General features: G+C 45.4%; 1 protein-coding gene across 4 annotated transcripts in view; it reads left to right on the forward strand.

The window, feature by feature from the left end:
* LOC132460654 (collagen alpha-1(VIII) chain-like) overlaps positions 1 to 18,222 on the forward strand; it is a 35,052-nt gene extending 16,830 nt beyond the window's left edge. For all 4 annotated transcript variants that reach the window (XM_060055470.1, XM_060055469.1, XM_060055468.1 and 1 more), the window contains 3 exons: positions 1,995 to 2,163; positions 3,437 to 3,721; positions 14,358 to 18,222. In XM_060055470.1, the coding sequence (XP_059911453.1) occupies positions 3,445 to 3,721; positions 14,358 to 16,297 (2,217 nt within the window). In that variant the 5' untranslated portion in view covers positions 1,995 to 2,163; positions 3,437 to 3,444 and the 3' untranslated portion in view covers positions 16,298 to 18,222. The remainder of the gene's footprint in view (positions 1 to 1,994; positions 2,164 to 3,436; positions 3,722 to 14,357) is intronic.
* Positions 18,223 to 18,741: the final 519 nt, after the last annotated feature.

Below are 18,741 nucleotides of genomic sequence, written 5' to 3' on the forward strand. Positions count from 1 at the left end.
ACCATTCTGTAAAAGAATTGGCCGATCTCGGATCGGATATATTCACATGGAGAGAGAGAAAGAGAGAGGGAGAGGGGGAGAGGGGGAGAGTGTTCACATGGCCAGTCAGAAGTTTGGATCTCAAACCAACTTGGATAAAAACGAGTCAGAAATCTGATTATAGGAGATCAGGATTCCATGGAAAATGTTCAGCGTTGTGTGGCCAAGGAAAGCAGACTGTTCATCTAGCAAATTAGGTCGGAGGTTCAAGTGGTCACACTCACAAATGCTCTCTCTTACACAGACATGCACGCACACACACACACACACACACATGCTCTCTCACACACAAAAACACACACACTCTATGGAGGCGGGTTAGCCATAATCAGATAGAGGTGGGTTAACTTCCAAATTCACATCTGGGAACGCACCTCGGTGTGTGTGTGTGTGTGTGTATGTGTGTGTGTGTGTCTGCGTGCAGTGATCGTGCCAATGCATGTGTGTATCGCATGCTATTATAAAGACATTATTTCAGAACCTCTGCCTCACGATTCATCATAGTGAACCGCGTTTGTTCAGCCCTGAGCCAACATATCCACAATGTGTTTCACATGTTCAGTTATTAGATCTGAAAATACACAAATGTGTGTGTTTATCTTCCACATCTGAAAGCGATGAGGGTCGTGTGTGTGTTTGATCATAGTTTCCAAGCTTTTAATCAAAACACAGTGTAAATATGGCATAATTGAGTTGATCCCTAATCACATATTGATTTGTGGTCGTCTTTACTCGGGAGGTGGAGCAGGTTGATTTGTAACCGGAAGCTTGCTAGTTTGATCCCGGGCTCCTCCTTCTCGAGTGTCAAGGTGTCCCTGAACGAGACGGCTCACCCGAACTGCTCACTGACGGAAGGTTGCTAGTGGGTAGAGAATTTGGGTTAATAGGGAAACCAAGCGATTGTTAGTGCTTGGCACTTGGTTCTATGAACAAGTTGTTTCTCTTTCTTCTGAAAAATGCACACTTATCCACACTTATTGTATGTTTGTACGTCCTGACCCTTAATGTACGCACTTATTGTATGTTTGTATGTCCTCGTACTTAATGTACACACTTATTGGAAGTTGTACGTCCTGACAATTAATGTACGCAGCACTAATTGTATGTTTGACATCCCGGCACTTAAAAACAGCATTGTGTAGCTTCGGTCCGGTGAATCAAACCGGATGCATGTTCACTTCTCTGGTTCCTCTCAGTCCGAACGTGGACTAGACATATCCTTCGGTGTCCTGCCGTTTGCGCCGACATGTGTTTGGAAGCAGCGGCCCTTGGGAAATGATTTGATTTCAGCGTTGGAGCCAGTTATGTGCTTTTGGTTTCTGTGCTGCGTTGCGTCGATTCAGGATACCTGGCTTGTATGAGACAAGGGGGGTTGTGTTTGGGTGATTAGACTCTCGTTATGAGCTTTGAAGACGGGTTGTGGGAGGGAGTTGGGTTCATGGGATGGTTGTTTCGTTGCACAGAACAGAACAGGGCAAAACTGGGACGGCATAGCTCAGGAGGTAGAGCGGGTTGAGTTGTAACCGGAAGTTGCCAGTTTGATCCCCAGCTCCTCCTAGCTGAGTGTCGAGGTGTCCCTGAGCGAGACGCCTCATCCTGACTGCTCCTGACCAGCTGGCTGTCGGCCTGCGTGGTCGACTCCGCAGTTGGTTTGTGAATGTGTGTGTGAACCGTTGTAAGTCGCTTTTGATAAAAGCGTCGGATAAATGTCAGAACAGAACTTGGTTCAACACACATATAGCTTTAGTTGTATGTGGTCTGGAATGGTATCAAAAACATTTATTTTCTGGTTGAACTAAGTAAGAGAGTTCATGTATCACTCAGAGCTTTTCTGCTGTTGATTTGATTGGACCTCATGTTGAGGTCGGATCAAATCAGGGGGGAAATACGATAATTTGAAAAAGGTTTACATACATTCAGAAAGCGAATTAATTTAAAAAAAAATTCATTCACAGGTACCCATCGAGACACTCAAGTTCTTCAAGACCAGGACCCCCCAAACCTGACCCCGCCCATGCCCAAGGCCACGCCAACAGGACCGGGCTGTCACGAGGGGACGTAGAGAGGCAGGAGGGGGCGTGGTCTCAAACACAAAGGACAACGAAACCGAACACTAGAACACAGGTGAGGTGCATTCTGGGAAGAAGGAGGAGGTTTGACCAATAGGAGTCAAGTTCTGCTTTAGAGAGACCCTGTTTTAGGTGGATGGTATCTGATGTGCCTGTGATGTCATGGGATTTGATGTGATGTCACATATTAATTTATTTTTATCTACCTCTGGCTCTTTTTTTATATTTATTTACATATACATGCAATTTCAATTATGTGCAATATTAATAACCTTTTGTTATCGATATTTTTTTTTATTATCACGCTCACTTTTTTATGTTATGTTTTTTATGACTTACTGTTTTTCCATTTTGTAGTTTGTCAGTTGTAGGCCTACTGTCTGTTGACTGACATCGTGAGCTGCTGGATACCTGAATTTCCCCAAGGCGATGAACAAATTATCCATCCATCTAGAACAGGAGAAAAAACAGGGTTGCATCTTTGTGTATGAAAAGAAAAAGCATTATTGTCAGTTATGGCGTGTATAGCATTTTTTGTGGAGCTTGCCCTCTAGTGGTGATTTTGCGACATTGCATATATTCCACATTTTAGCGAAGAATTCGCAAAGTTTAACCCGAGAGTACATTTACATCCAGGGCGTTTAGAAGACGCTTTTATCTAAAGAGACTTACAATAAGTCCATTTGTCAGAAGAAAGAGAAACAACAATATCTCAGTCGGTACAGTAAGGGTGTTCATAGAACCAAGAGCCAAGCACTCACAATCGCTAGGTTAACCGATTCCCCCTATACAACAAAGACAGCTAGGATACGACGCTACACGATGCTAAGTGCTAAGAGAGTGTCCTCTAGTGACGATGGTGGCAAAGTGCATCAATAATGTGCTTTTTATGTTTTTTTTGGTAATTTTTGGTCGTCTTTTTATGATTACTGTTTATTATTATATTATAGTATTGTTATATTGTTAGGATATTTAGTGTTGGTGTTGTTTGTTGTGCATATACTGAGTATGTGTCGTATATGTGCATGCATGTAGGCCCATGTATGCAGATATAAATGTATCTATGCATGTGTTTATGTTGGTGGAGGCAAGGGATATACAGACATTCTATGTACAGTTTGTTGAATGTTGTATACCAATCCAAATAAAAAGATGATAAAAAAAAATAAAAACAGCAAAGAAACATAAAAAAAACATCAGAAAGACTTGGATTGAATTCTTATCTTATTATGGATTTAATAAAATATTTAGAAATCATACATTTCGGGAAAAACAAGTTAAAGCTGCACTATGTTTTTTCATTCCACTTTTCCCTTCTTCCCCTCCAGCAAACAAAATGGCCGTCGCACTTCTCCACCCTCTCCACCTAGTCCTGTTGGCGTCCCTCCTGCACCTGCCCTGGCTGGCCCAAGGGAAGGCCTACTACGGCTCTAACCAGCCCCCGCCGCCTCTCCAGCATCAGCCTAGCGATGGCTACCTCCAGCCCCAGCAGCAGCAGCACCTGGGCAATGAGATGCTGGCGATGCCCTATGGGGTGGAGAGCATGGGGCTGCCCCAGTACGGCAAGGAGCTGGCTCCCCAGCTACCCCTGCTGCCCCTGGGGAAGGGGAAAGGTGAGAAGGGTCTGGGGGTCTGGGTGGTGGTGATGGTGGTGGAGGAATTGTTTTTTGGACTGAAGATGGGGTTGGAAGTTGTACAGAGAATGCAACAGGGTTTAAGCAGGCTCACTCACATACACACGCACACACTCACCCGGGGATTCCACCGGACGCGTTACGGCAACGTTACGGCTGCGGCACGTCTTGGCCGCGACTTTGCCCTGCTTGCATTTCCACCGGGCGCGTTACGGCAGCGCAACGCTGCCTTGCGAGCCAGCCGTATTCACGCGAGATCACGAGATCCCGCGATAATCCTAAACCTAATGTACTCACCTTCCACTCCCAAAACTACTGCAATTAAATGCCAGGCTTTGTCCTTTCTGACATTGTTCTTATAAAAAGGATGATTTGAGACCCTTTGATTGATTGACTGCTGACCTGGTGCCACCGGTCATGACGTAATAATGTTGGTGTTTTATTTATTGTGTTTTATTTTGAAAATTGACGGAATGCTCTATGGCTTTTACTTTTTCACTTCCTGCCCTGATCGATCTGCTCTGTTGAAATTGACGCGGTTCAGCAACGGCTTGCGGCAAAAATAGAAATGCTACGGAATGATAGCGCTGCGGCACGGCGAGCCGCTCCTGGGACGTTGCTGAGACGTTCCGCAGCCGTGCCCGGTGGAAATGGTCTCATTGATTAGAGTGGAACCTATCTGCTGCGGTGACCACGGCCAAGACGTGCCGCTGCCGTAACGTTGCCGTAACGCGTCCGGTGGAATCTAGCCTTCACTCACTCACCTCAACAGACACACTTACACATACACACACATCCCACGCACATACACACTCATAACAGTTCCACACACACTTACTCACTCACTCACTCACTCACTTACTCACTCACTCAATCACTCACAAAACAGACAATCACACAACAGACACTCACTCACTCACTCACTCACTCACTCACTCACTCACTCACTCACACAACTGACACAACAGACACTCACTCACTCACTCACTCACTCACTCACTCACTCACTCACTCACTCACTCACACAACTGACACAACAGACACTCACTCACTCACTCACTCACTCACTCACTCACTCACTCACTCACTCACTCACTCACTCACACAACTGACACTCACACAGACACTGTGAATATATGGCCCTGGGACCTGACACTGTAACTGTGATTAATAATTATAATAATAAATATAACCGCAAGCAGTGATTAACGGGGTCCAAGCAAAATTAAAAGTCAACAACACTATCCTGTTGAGACACTGACATTCCTGAACTGCATGAAGCCTGATTCACATCCTGAAAATGTTGATTGATAAGCACATAACATCAAGAAAACTCAGAGCACACATTTCACAAGAGAATTAAGGGCTTTCTTAAAAGAGTACAGATATGAAAATTTGCACTGTTAATGGTATCCACCTAATGATAGCCATACAATAACAAAATGGTCATATAGGCAAAATGGGTTGAGACTGTGGACGTTTGGCTTTTCTATGAAATTTGGGGAAAGTAAACGTTTTTATAGCAGTAGAACAAGGTGAAAAAGATGCATCTGATTTTAGAGATTCATATGATGAAAGAATTTTTAGTCCAGGTCAATCTAGTAAGGAAAAATAAGGCTAGTTCATATTTTTCTTTTTAAATAGCACCACTTTTGGGTGCAGTGCCACGATTTGGGTTTATTAGTAGTGGGGGGTATTGGTATCCACCTAATAAAAGTCGTATGTTTTTTTTAGAAAGAACCGAAGGCAGCAGAGAGAGAGAGGTCATGTTTCCCGAAGCTCCGCTAGGCATTGGAAAAAACTACTTGATTCATCGTTCAGATCATGATCATAATACCTAACAGTATATAGTTTGTTTCCGTCGTCCTCAGTGGTGTAGTCTACGTGATACGCAGGTATACGCCGTATACCCACTAGGAACGCACCAGGATTTGCGTATACCCACTTAAAAATATGCACGGATACGTATCAATCGTCTTGTGACAGATCTTTCACTTCTGTGTTTATTTTTCGCAAATATCGGTTGGGTATAACTGCAATAAAATACTTTAAGCAGGGGAAGTTATCTCCTACATTCACACATTCATAAGATTCCCCCTGCGCGCTCGCGCTCTGCCCTGTCTCTGTTACGAAGCGCGAAGCTGCCCCTGCATCTCTGCACGTTAGTTGGCGGGCCGAGCCCCTCCTTCTCGCGTGTGTGTGCGTGTGTGTGTGTCCAGTCCTCCCATATTAACGTGTAAACCACATAACAAGTAGTCAACAGAAGACAATGTTTTAATCCCACTTTATATCTCCTTGTTACTTTTAGATGAGAACCCCTGGCCAGCCTTTCGGACTGGGTGTCAGGCTAGGGAATTTAAAAACAGGCATCCTTGGTTAGAGTGGAGGGAAAACAAGTTAGGTAAATGTCAGCCATCATACAGTTGGTATACACAATTGAAATTCATAATGTTAATCACTATGCAAATGAGAGTATAGCTAATTCATGGTCATTTTTAAGGTGCAGTAATTTCACACTTTTACACAATTCAATTACTGTATGGTATGTTAGATAACAACAGTAAGAGCTCAAATTAGAGCAATTGAAAGAGTGAAACATTAGTCTCCTGTAGGGCTGGGCGATATGGGCCAAAATGAATATCTCGATATTTTTTTACTATATCTCGATACACGATATATATCTCGATATATTTTGAATCTCCTCTAGAGCACATCATAAATGCTCGATTCAACCATGTCTGGCATAATGTTACGTCAGTAATAATTCTAGTATTACTGAAACATAAGTCTGCATGTAGATTACATGAAACAACATATTGTTTAAACTCATCAGTGCTTTCTATTGGAACAATTTAGAACTTGCACATAAGAAAAGGAAAATCACAGCAAGTTAGATTTACCAACACAGCATTTATTCAAACCGTTAATTATTTATTAACAGTTTGAATAATAATTATTATATATACACTGCCAGACGAAGGATCCAGTGCTATTCTTTTTCGAAACCAAATCCTCAGTTTCCATCCTTTTTTCTCTTTCTGGCTGTTCACTCACCAGTCGGAGGTACACGCACCTACAGCAGCGCGCCTTCCAGACTACGTCACACACGCGCGTCCATGAGAATCTCGTGGACTCGCAATGGGCGGGGGGAGTGAGTTTAGAGAGCCACCGGAAATAGCGAGAGAAGGGAACGCTGTGCGTTAAACAAACCCCGAGAAGCCCAATCCCTATGAGAGCTCCCCACGCTACGGCCATCAGGAGGCGCACAGAGCTTTTATCCGTGATATTATATAACCAATTATATTATATTATATTATATATTATTATATATAGAGCTCCGGGAGTCGCAAACGGCAACAATCACTTTCTCCTCCGTGCTGCAGTTCACCCCGGACTGCACTGCACCGAGTTTGACGGTTGAACGCTGGTTGGCTGTTACGTTACACATGTCACTCAGTGGCCACGCTGTTGAACGCTGATTGGCAGATACGCGTCTCTACGTTCACTTTGTATGAGATCTTGTCGCCCCGTCGCGTGAAAGCACAACGAGTATGCCGGCGGCGGCAAAAAGAAACATTGCGTCCCAATTTATATTCGATGTTCGCGATATGGGCATTTTATACATCCCCTGGAGAACATCTCGCGATACATCGCATATATTCGATATATCGCCCAGCCCTAGTCTCCTGTCATCTCCTTCTCATAGCCATGGTTGTAAACAGTTCATTAAATTATTTTGCGTAGATTTTGTCCTTGTTTAGCATGTGCTATTGCTACTATAGATATACAAAGGACAACTTGTCATTTTTGCCTTCTATTTGTTCATACTGTTATTAAAACTGATAAACCTACTCAGCTTTCCATGATTGTTGATAATCGTTATACTCTTAAATCAGTGGGTTGTAGACCCCTGCGTTGGTGAGTGTGGTGCGACATCCCATAAGTGCCACACACGTACACGTACCGGTGGGACGGGTTTGTACGAGGCTGGGAGGGTATCATCACAGTATACCCACTACAATAAAATAGACTACACCACTGGTCGTCCTCCATCGCTCGATTCAACAATACATTTTGGCACTTTTTACTCCCGGATTAGACCGCAGAAAAAGCCTTGGACTTTCCTATCGCCAACATGCCTCTGTACTCGGATATCTCAGGCACGGAGACTGGGAAATGCACAGACAGCACCAAACTACAACAGACAGTGGCTTTATTTGAAACGAGACTAGCAGCATTAGAAAAATGCAAAGGACTCCTACAGGATACAGTGCCGATGGGTGAGTTTGCTGAGCTCACTCAGATACAGCAAGATGATCAAAGCTACACTGTATCCTTCCCGAAGCTGGACAAGAGAGAGACAGTTCCAGCTGCGTAGAGTCGGCGCTCTACGCAGAGTCGGCGCTAAGCCAAAACAACATACCAAAGTGAATCAACAAGATCACTCAACGCCAAATGCTAAGGTACCCAAAGCTAAAGTTACATGTATCAGCCGGATTAGCCCGTCACTGAAATTAACCCTGCCACTGAAGAACCGGTTCCTGCCACTTCAAGAGTCCACGAACGCGCCTGCCACCCATGCACCCCTGAGCCCCGAGATGCGTCCGGACGGACAGTGTGAACAGAGACGGAACAAGAACCAGTCGCCATGGAGGCGAGCTGCGCATGCCTTGGCCACCTGTGCACCCCTGACCCCTGAAATGTGTCCGGACAGACGGTACGGACAGACATGGAACAACCAGTCGCCACGGAGGCGGGCTGCGCATGTGTCTGCCACCGTCCAACAAGGGCCCATCTCAGAGAAAGCAGATGAACCAGACACTTATAGGAGACTCAACCATCAAGGATATAACCGGTAAGAAGATCAAAACATGCAACTTCCCATATGGAATGGTTAGTGATATCAACCATAAACTAGCCAAAATCATATTGGAAAACCCCAAAATCTCACCGATTATTGTGCATGCAGGATTTAATGATATTCAAAGAGAACAGTCAGAGGGATTACACTGATCTATTGGATACACTGGACAAAATACACATCAAGTCATTCATCAGTGGACCCATACCAGCAGTTGACAGGGGAATAAACAGATTCAGTCGTCTACTTGCACTGAATACATGGCTTTCCAGAGTCTGCAATGAAATAGGAAGGGGCTTTATTGACAATTTCAACTTATTCTGGGGGCGCAAATATCTTTTCAGAGCAGATGGCCTACACCCAAACAGGTTAGGCTCAAAACTGTTGAGGGACAATCTTCTCTTCTCGCTTTCCCACAAATCTCCATTGTCTGACGCACAGGCCACAATCAGAGCACAGGTTGAGAAGAAGCGAGACTACAGCCTCCCCCACACATCTACTCTGCCACTATCTGACACACAGATAGCAGACAGCCCACAGACCTTGAAGAGAGACAGCCCGCCCGACGCCATCAACACTGTGCCTTCCCCAATCGCTGATGCTGGCTTGGCGAGGAACGGCCACCCCCCTCCTCTGCATTCCCCCATCGACAATGACCTCCAGCCTCATCTCTCCCATAGCTACAACAACTCCAGCTCCACTGTCTCCTCCCTTTGCGATTTTCCAGCCGAATATAAGAAACTGGAATATGTTGGCATCCAACTTACATCTGTGTCAATGATAGCATCGCCAGGTCATGCCCACAGGCTGATAACACCAAAGCGGAGGGAGCCCCAGCCCCCCGCCCCCTGTACTGATAGTAGTCCTGAGTATTACTGAGACAAAAAAGGGTTCAGCCGTAGACAAAGTATAAAGGACGTTTCGCATAATCTGCTGAACCCAAGGTTGCCTATGTCAAAACATGGCAACTTTTGCATTCCTGCTGTAACCACTAAGAGAGTAAACAAAGGGAAACTGAGACACACTGCTAACCTCACAAATCTCATACATATTGCCTCCAAACCAAAAACAACCTTAAAGCCTATCAACAACACCATCAGGATGGGTCTACTTAATGTTAGGTCTCTTAATAACAAATCATTTTTAGTTAATGATTTTATTCCCACCTCTAAACTGGATTTTATGTTTTTAACTGAAACATGGCTGGAACAAAAGAACAGTGCAACCGTTCTGATAGAGACAGCTCCTCCCAACTATAACTTTTTTGATGCATGTAGATCTGGAAAAAGAGGTGGAGGGGTTGCTGGTATATTTAAAAATGTTTTTCAGGGGAAACATGTTATTTGGTGATTTTCCATCATTCGAATACCTTTGTGCTGTATTGAAATGCTCCCCCAGAGTTCTCCTATTAATTATTTACAGGCCACCCACATACTCTGCAAATTTTTTCGATGAATTCACAGAATTATTGTCTAGCATCTCCACAGAATTTGACTGTCTAGTTATAACTGGTGACTTCAATTTTCATACTGATGATTTGAATGACAAGTGTGCAAAAAAACTTTTTACCATTTTGGACACATTTGAACTGTCGCAACATGTGAAAGAGACTACTCATTGTAAGGGGCACACTCTAGACCTGGTTATCACAAAGGGCCTCAATGTTTCTGATCTCTCTGTGACTGATCCTTCCTTGTCTGACCACTTTTGTGTTTTCTTATATCTTTTATTCCCGACATACAGACAAAATCAAATACTGTCAAAAAACGGTATATCAATGAAGAATCTTATGTACTTTTTAGAAAGGCCATCTATTTACTACCACCTCTCAACCCATGTTCTGCTGATGATCTTGTAGAAAACTTTAATTTGAAAATTTTGAAAGTCATGGATGTCTTTGCACCTTATAAGGTTAAAACGATTTCTGGAAAGCAAAAGGCACCCTGGAGAAAAGCTGCTTCTGCAACAGCACAGAAAAAAGAATGCAGGAAGGTTGAACGCATCTGGCGTAAAACAAAACTTCATATTCACCATGATATCTACAAAGAGAGCCTCCGTGCCTACAATTCAGACTTAAAAAGTGCTAGAGAAACATTTTTCTCCAATATCATTAAAACCAATACTAATAATGCAAAAACCCTATTTGCAACTGTTGACAGACTGACCAACCCCCCAACACAAATTCCACCTGATCTCCATTCCACGCAGAAATGCAATGAGTTTGCAGCTTTTTATACTGATAAAATTGAAGGCATCAGACCTCAATATCTCCACTTCAAACTAAAATGTTGGACTACCACCCTGTTCAGGCAAAAGTAACGTGGCAGGGATGGCATGCTTTAATGTTATTGACTCTAAAACTCTTGTGGAAACTGTTACACAACTAAAGCCATCCACCTGTTGCCTTGATTCTTTACCTACCAACCTCTTTAAGAATGTTTTTGACTGCCTAGCAATAGACATATTGCAGATAGTTAACAACTCTCTCCAGTCAGGCAACTTCCCAAAAGCCCTGAAAACTGCAGTTATTAAACCCCTTTTAAAAAAGCGGAGCCTAGATACCTCTTTTATTAACAACTACAGACCAATATCAAATCTACCCTTCATAAGTAAAATCATTGAGAAAGTTGTCCTCCAGCAACTTAATCACTTCCTGGCATCAACTGGTTGTTAAGACACCTTCCAATCAGGATTTCGACCCCTGCACAGCACTGAGACCGCCCTCATTAAAGTTGTAAACGACATCCGTCTTAACACAGACTCTGGCAAAACCTCAATACTAATGCTACTAGACCTCAGTGCTGCATTCAACACTGTAGACCATACAATACTTTTGGACAGGTTAGAAAACTGGGTGGGGCTTTCAGGCACAGTCTTAAATTGGTTCAGATCCTACCTACAAAATAGGAACTACTTTGTTTCCATTGGCGACTTTGTATCAGAATCAACCAACGTGATGTGTGGAGTCCCACAAGGTTCGATCTTATGACCCTCTTTATTCAACATCTACATGCTCCCACTAGGGCAAATCATGCATAATAACAATATTGACCATCCTTGCTATGCTGATGACACGCAAATCTATGTATCGCTATCACCAAATGACTATCGGCCCATAGATCTGCTGTGCCAGTGCATTGAGCAAGTGAAAGACTGGATGTGCCGAAATTTCCTTCAGCTAAATGAGGATAAAACAGAGATAATTGTATTTGGTGCTAAAACGGAAAGGCTTAAAGTAGCCCAACACCTTCAGTCTCTGTCCCTGAAAACCTCAATCAAAGCCAGAAATCTAGGGGTTATCATGGATTCTGATTTACATTTCGAAAGTCACATCAAATCAGTTACAAAATCTGCATATTATCACCTTAAAAATGTAGCAAGACTTAGAGGGCTCATGTCCACCGAAGACTTACAAAAACTTGTACATGCCTTTATCACTAGTAAGCTTGATTACTGCAATGGTCTCCTTACAGGTCTCCCAAAACAAACTCTAAGGAAGCTTCAGCTTGTTCAGAATGCTGCTGCTAGAGTTTTAACAAAGACCAAAAAATTTGAACATATTACACCAATTCTTAAATCGTTACATTGGCTTCCTGTAGGTCAGAGAATTGATTTTAAAATCATGTTGCTAACCTATAAATCCCTACATGGTTTAGGCCCAAAATATTTAACTGATATGCTTCCACTACATCAGCCTTCTAGAACACTAAGATCTTCTGAGACCAATCTGTTAATTATCCCCAGAGTAAACACGAAACATGGGAAAGCAGGATTTAGTTACTATGCAACAAATAGCTGGAATAAACTCCCTGAGGATTTAAGACTTGCCCCAACTCTGAGCACCTTTAAAACAAGATTGAAGACTTTTATGTTTGCTTTAGCTTTCTGCTAAATCTTAAATACTTTACCTTTATTTTACTAAAATGCGTTTTTAACTTTCTCTTTATTTTCTATTTTTACCAGAATAATACATGATATGATTACAGAGAGAAAGGTTGTATAAGGGTTAGAGTCCTGAGTTTGTTTGTATAAGGGTTAGAGTCCTGAGTTTGTATTTGTATAAGGGTTAGAGTCCTGAGTTTGTATTTGTATAAGGGTAAGAGTCCTGAGTTTGTATTTGTATAAGGGTTAGAGTCCTGAGTTTGTTTGTATAAGGGTTAGAGTCCTGAGTTTGTTTGTATAAGGGTTAGAGTCCTGAGTTTGTGTGTGGGTGGAATTCTGAGACCGAGCTCCGTGGGAGACGTTTCCAAGTTCTGTCTGGGTTATGCCGCTTTTCCACCGCACATGTAGCTCGACTCGACACGACTCGACACGACACGACTCGACACGGTAGCAGCACGGGTGCTTTTCCACCGCAAATAGTACCTCCTGGACGTGGGCGGGGTCGGCTGCGCGAAAGGGCCGTGACGTATTTGTGTACGCGACGCAAACAACAAATACGCAACCCACACATGGACAGAACCCACATAACAACAATGGAGGACATCGATCGCATTACTATTATTAGCTGGCATGTTGAAGAAGTTGGAGAAGTGGAACATGTTGGCTGCGCGCTGCTATGGATGTTACCAGCATGGTTGCCATGTCGCTCTCGTGACTTCGTCACACTCTCTGGCCAATCAGTCGCCGGCCGTCTGCCGACGTCACCTTTTAGCATCGGCTCAGCTCGCTTGGAACCTAGAGCGAGTAGGTACTAGAAAAAGCAGCCACTTCAGGTACCAGATACCATGGTACCGCGGTGGAAACGCAAAAAATGCGAGCTGAGTCGAGTCGTGTCGAGTCGTGTCGAGCTGGTACCATGCAGTGGAAAAGCGGCATTAGAGTCCTAGAATCTGGATTGGAGTTCCAGAGAAAGGACCAAGTTCCTTTAGGTCGGGTTGTAGTCCCGACTTGGGTTCCAGAGAGACTGTTGATCTGATCTTAAATACATTGCACTTTCAATTTTACTTACTAAAAAGCCTTTTTAACTTTCAATAAAATTTTCTCTTAAATACATTGCACTTTCTATTTTACTAATTTCTTGCATATGTTTTCTTTTACTTATCTATTATTTTATTTTATTGTATGACAATGTTTATATGTGAAGCACTTTGAGTCTGCCTTGTGTATGAAAAGTGCTATATAAATAAAGTTGCCTTGCCTTGCCTATACAATAACAAAATGGTCATAATAAGAAAAAATGGGCTAACTGCTCCAACTTTAGTGGCCAATATTTCTCAAATGGAACAAAATAAAACAAATTCTGTGCCATGATTTTTGTGAGGCTTGGTCTAAAGATTTTATATGGCAATTTTAGTGAATTTTTTATTATTTTTGTAGCCTGTGAATCTTTTTATCATGTTTAGCTTTAATATGAAACTGTGGGAAAAGTAAACATTTTTAGGGCATAAGACCCCCAGGGTTTTATAAATGCGTCTGATTCTAGAGATTAATATTCAGAAAGAATTTTGAGTCCAGGTCAATCTGGTGCGGAGAAATAAGCCTAATTCATGATTTATTTTACAATAGCGCCACCTTTGGGTGCAGTACCACATAATTTGAGGGAAATTGTTTTTACAGAAACAATAGGGGACCAAGCTGCTTGGACTCCTAATAATACATTTGATTTATATTGCACCTTTCAAACTCAAGGACACTTCACAATTTAGGCAGGTAACAAAAAACTAAATAACTAAATCAAAAATAACAAGGACTGTACAAATAAAGTTTAATTGAATGTAACTGAATTTGGCCTGTGGCCTTCCTCCCGTTCAGGAGAGACCTTCCCTCGAGGCGCTAAGGGCCCCCAGATCGCGGGCCCCGTTGGCCTTGACCTCAGAGAGGGACCCCAGGGAGTCCAGGGGCCGCCAGGACCGCAAGGGCCACCCGGAATGCCTGGCCACGGGCAGCCCGGGCCCCTCGGAAAACCGGGGCCCCAGGGCCCTCAGGGCTACCCCGGAGTTGCCAAACCGGGTCTACCGGGAATGCCGGGGAAACCCGGAATTCCGGGATTAGCTGGGCAGAAGGGGGACATGGGCCCCCGAGGTGGGGAGGGGCCAATCGGACTAGGGGGGCCCCCAGGGGCCCCGGGGCCGCCGGGACTACAGGGGATCGGGAAGGCTGGCGGGCAGGGTCTATCCGGAACGTCGGGCCCCCGGGGAGAGCCCGGGTTCAAGGGCGTTGCCGGGCTTCCGGGCCCCTTGGGCCCCAAAGGCGACAAGGGCCTCGGCGCTCCAGGACTCCCGGGACTGAAGGGCCCCAGCGGACCGCCAGGAACCAAAGGGGACATCGGACTCCCGGGGATCGGAAAACCAGGATTGAACGGCCTTCCGGGCCAGCCCGGGTTGCCAGGGAAACCGGGGCCTCTCGGAGCGGCGGGATACGCCGGCCCTCAGGGATTACCGGGCGAACCGGGGCCCCATGGAATACCGGGAACGGGACAACCTGGATTGGACGGCCTGCCAGGCCCGCAAGGGGCCCCTGGCGGGAAAGGGATGCCAGGACCGCCCGGATTACCGGGGGGGCCCGGGCTACCAGGGTACGGGAAGCCAGGGTATCCCGGTCCTCAGGGGCCAAAAGGCCACGGCGGGTTTTCCGGTTCTCAGGGGCCAAAAGGTGACAAAGGTGATGGGGGTGTTGCCGGGGATAATGGGCCCCCGGGAATCACCGGTAACCCGGGGCAACCCGGTCCGATGGGGCCCTCGGGGGGGCTGGGGTTCACGGGGCCGAAAGGGGACGAGGGCTCCATGGGGACGAGAGGGGCCCCTGGGGGGAGAGGGGAGCTTGGCCCCGCTGGGCTCCCGGGACAGGGGGGTCCACCGGGACCAGGGGGCCAGTCCGGGCCCCGGGGTCTGCCAGGTCCTAGGGGCCCCAAGGGGGAGCATGGTCACAACGGGGCCCCCGGCGTTCCCGGCAACGGGGGGTTCCCCGGTCCGAAGGGGGAGGGGGGCTCCAGCGGGGAGCGGGGGGTCCAGGGGCCAAAGGGGATCCCGGGACTCACGGGGCCCGGGGGGTCGCTCGGGCCCCCGGGAATACCGGGATCTAAAGGGGAGATCGGTCCAACCGGAAAACCCGGGGCCCCTGGCGAGGGCCAACCGGGGGTCCCGGGCACCCTCGGCCCCCAGGGGCCCACCGGTCCAAGCGGTTTGTCCGGTCGGCCGGGGCAACCGGGCCCCCGGGGCCCCCCAGGGGCCCCCGGCCCCTCCTCCCCATACCCAGACCTCGGGCACGTCCTCCCCGCAACGGGCCCCTACAACCCGGACCACGGCTACCAGTCCTCCAAAAACGGCGGCGTCGACGCCCAAGGGGGCGGAGATTACGAAATCCCCGCCTTCACCGCAAAGCTCACCAACCCGTTCCCGCCCGTGGCAATGCCCATCATCTTCGACAAGCTCCTGCACAATGGGAACCAGGACTACAATCCCCAGACCGGTGTCTTCGCCTGTAGCGTTCCAGGGGTGTACTATTTCGCGTACCACGTACACTGCAAAGGCGGGAACGTTTGGGTGGCTCTGATGAAAAATGGCGACCCCCTGATGTATACGTATGACGAGTACAAGAAGGGGTTGGTGGACCAGTCGTCTGGGAGCGCGGTGGTGCCGTTGAAGCAGGGCGATACGGTGCATCTTCAGCTGCCGTCCGATCAGGCTGCAGGTCTCTACGCTGGGCAGTATGTTCATTCAAGCTTTACGGGGTATTTGTTGCATCCAATGTAGTAGGAGGCTTCTCACTCACTCACTCACTCACTCACTCACTCACTCACTCACTCACTCACTCACTCACTCACTCACTCACTCACTCACTCACTCACTCACTCACTCACTCACTCACTCACTCACTCACTCAAACACAGAAGACACTCACTCACCCAACAGACACTCCTAACAGTTCCACACACACTCATTCACTCACAACAGACTCACTCACTCACTCAACACGACAGAGACACCCACTCACTCACTCACTCACTCACTCACTCACTCACTCACTCACTCACTCACTCACAGACATTCACTCACACACACAACAGACACTCCTCATGACTCACTCACACACACAACAGACACTCACTCAATCACACAATAAACACTTACTCACTCACTCTCACAACAGACACGCGCACACACTAGTAACAGTTCCACACACACAAACTCACTCACTCACACACTGACTCACTCAAACAACAGACACTCACTCACTCACTCACTCACTTAATCATCTTTTTGGGGTATTTGTTGTATCCAATGTAGGTTGGGGTGTCTCCGGATATTGGTGGAGTGGGGTGGGGTGGGGTAAAGTTGGGGGGACAAGGGCTGAACGACTCATCAAATTCAAACCGACATTGCGATGTCTTAAAACAGGATTTGCAAATCGCAAAGGCTGCGATTCTTTGGGGTGATTTGTTACCGTTCCTGACTAGAGATCAGTTAGATTCTTATTTTTCTTTCACAATTAAATAGTTGAATAAAGATGTTATAATATCAATTAATCTCAACACATAGGCCTGGCCTAAACGAAAGAGCAGTTTGCGTACTAAATTGCTATCGCAATTGGCCGAAATAATCACAATTCGATTATTTCCCTAAGTCGTTCAGCTCTAGCGGGGACTGTGTCCCCCCACCCACTACACCCCTGGTCCCGAACAAACTGAAAGAATTCCACCGTAGACTGCGATCGATTTGGTGTTTTGGCTAACGCAAGGATGGTGCGGAATTAAAGGTAGAGCTATGGTTAGACGTCGACGCAACGCAAGGCGGTTTACGGACCCATTATGTCCTTGTGGATGCTACTTGCGTCCACCGCAAGGACATGACGTGCGCCTCCCAAAAATATTAAACTTGGGTTGAGGCGACACAGCAGCAAGGGCTGTGATTGGTTCGCTCACTAAAACCCGACGCAGAACCAAAACAGGTTCACGACTGCGTCAAAGTGACTGAGTGGTCATTGTGTTGCAACAAGGTTGAACCGTAACTTTACTTTCTGGTGCAGCAAGGAATGTAGGATTTGTTAGGAATTGAGACCGGTCCCGCATTAGGACAGTGGGAAATATTTTTTGCACGCTTAGTCTGTGTTTCTGTGTTAATAATTGTGGCACATTACATGTTAGGTATTAAAAAAAGTATATTGTGTTTACTTTTATAACGATAAGAAAATACCGCTTCCTACATCCATATTCTGTCTAGAGGCTTCATTTTGAAGCTAACTGAATAGATTAAAACAGATATTATGCCCAGAAGAAAAAAGGATTTGTTTAGAATTTGATTGTTATCAGAGAAAGAACCGCCCCTTTTGGACAAGAATTTACAGTATTCTCGTATATAATTTATTTGTTTGACTACTGATAACCAAGTATAATTGGGTTACTATCATGAACAGTATTTTACCAAATAATGCCGAAAAAGCACTGCATATACATTTTCTTAGAACTTAACATGAATACAATTGACTGATTACTTATATCACATATTCATCTAGTTAAGGTTTCATTTGTGGCAGCGTTAATGTTGCAAATCTCTTTTGGAAGTATTTTACTTTTGATCGGTTGTTCTTATACATATAATGTTAGACGTATACAATTTCCTTGTCAGGGTTTCATTTGTTTTTCCGAGACTTACCGACCAATAAACAGTATTTTGTCTGACTTGTGCTGTCGTTATTGTAATTCGTCGATTTTCATCGATCGTCATCTGATTAAACGTAAGGGGTAAGACCGTTCTTTTATCGGTCGTGGGCAAATAAAACGTAAGGGGTAACATTGTCATTTTTTGTCGGCCGTCATGGTAAAAAACGTAAGGGATAACACTGTATTTTTTATCTGTCGTCATGAAAAAAACATAAGGCGCAACACTGTCCTTTTTATCAGTCGTCATGAAAAAAAACGTAAGGGGTCACACTATCGTTTTTTATCGGTCGTCATGAAAAAAAACTAAACTAAACTACTATCCGCAATTATTCACCACAATTAATTTGACGACATTGATTCGGAATGAATGGGTGAGTGGGAATTATTGTCTGTGTGAATGGACGACCATTAATGATTGCACTCATTCAACAGTCATCCATTCAGACATTTGAGATGAACGTGTGAGAGATCGGATCCCTTCACAAGACATTTGTTCCCTCGAACCAACGTGGAAGAAACGGGACACATTTCCCCAGT

This window comes from Gadus macrocephalus, chromosome 7 (genome assembly GCF_031168955.1).
Source record: "Gadus macrocephalus chromosome 7, ASM3116895v1".
Taxonomy (NCBI): Eukaryota; Metazoa; Chordata; class Actinopteri; order Gadiformes; family Gadidae; genus Gadus; species Gadus macrocephalus.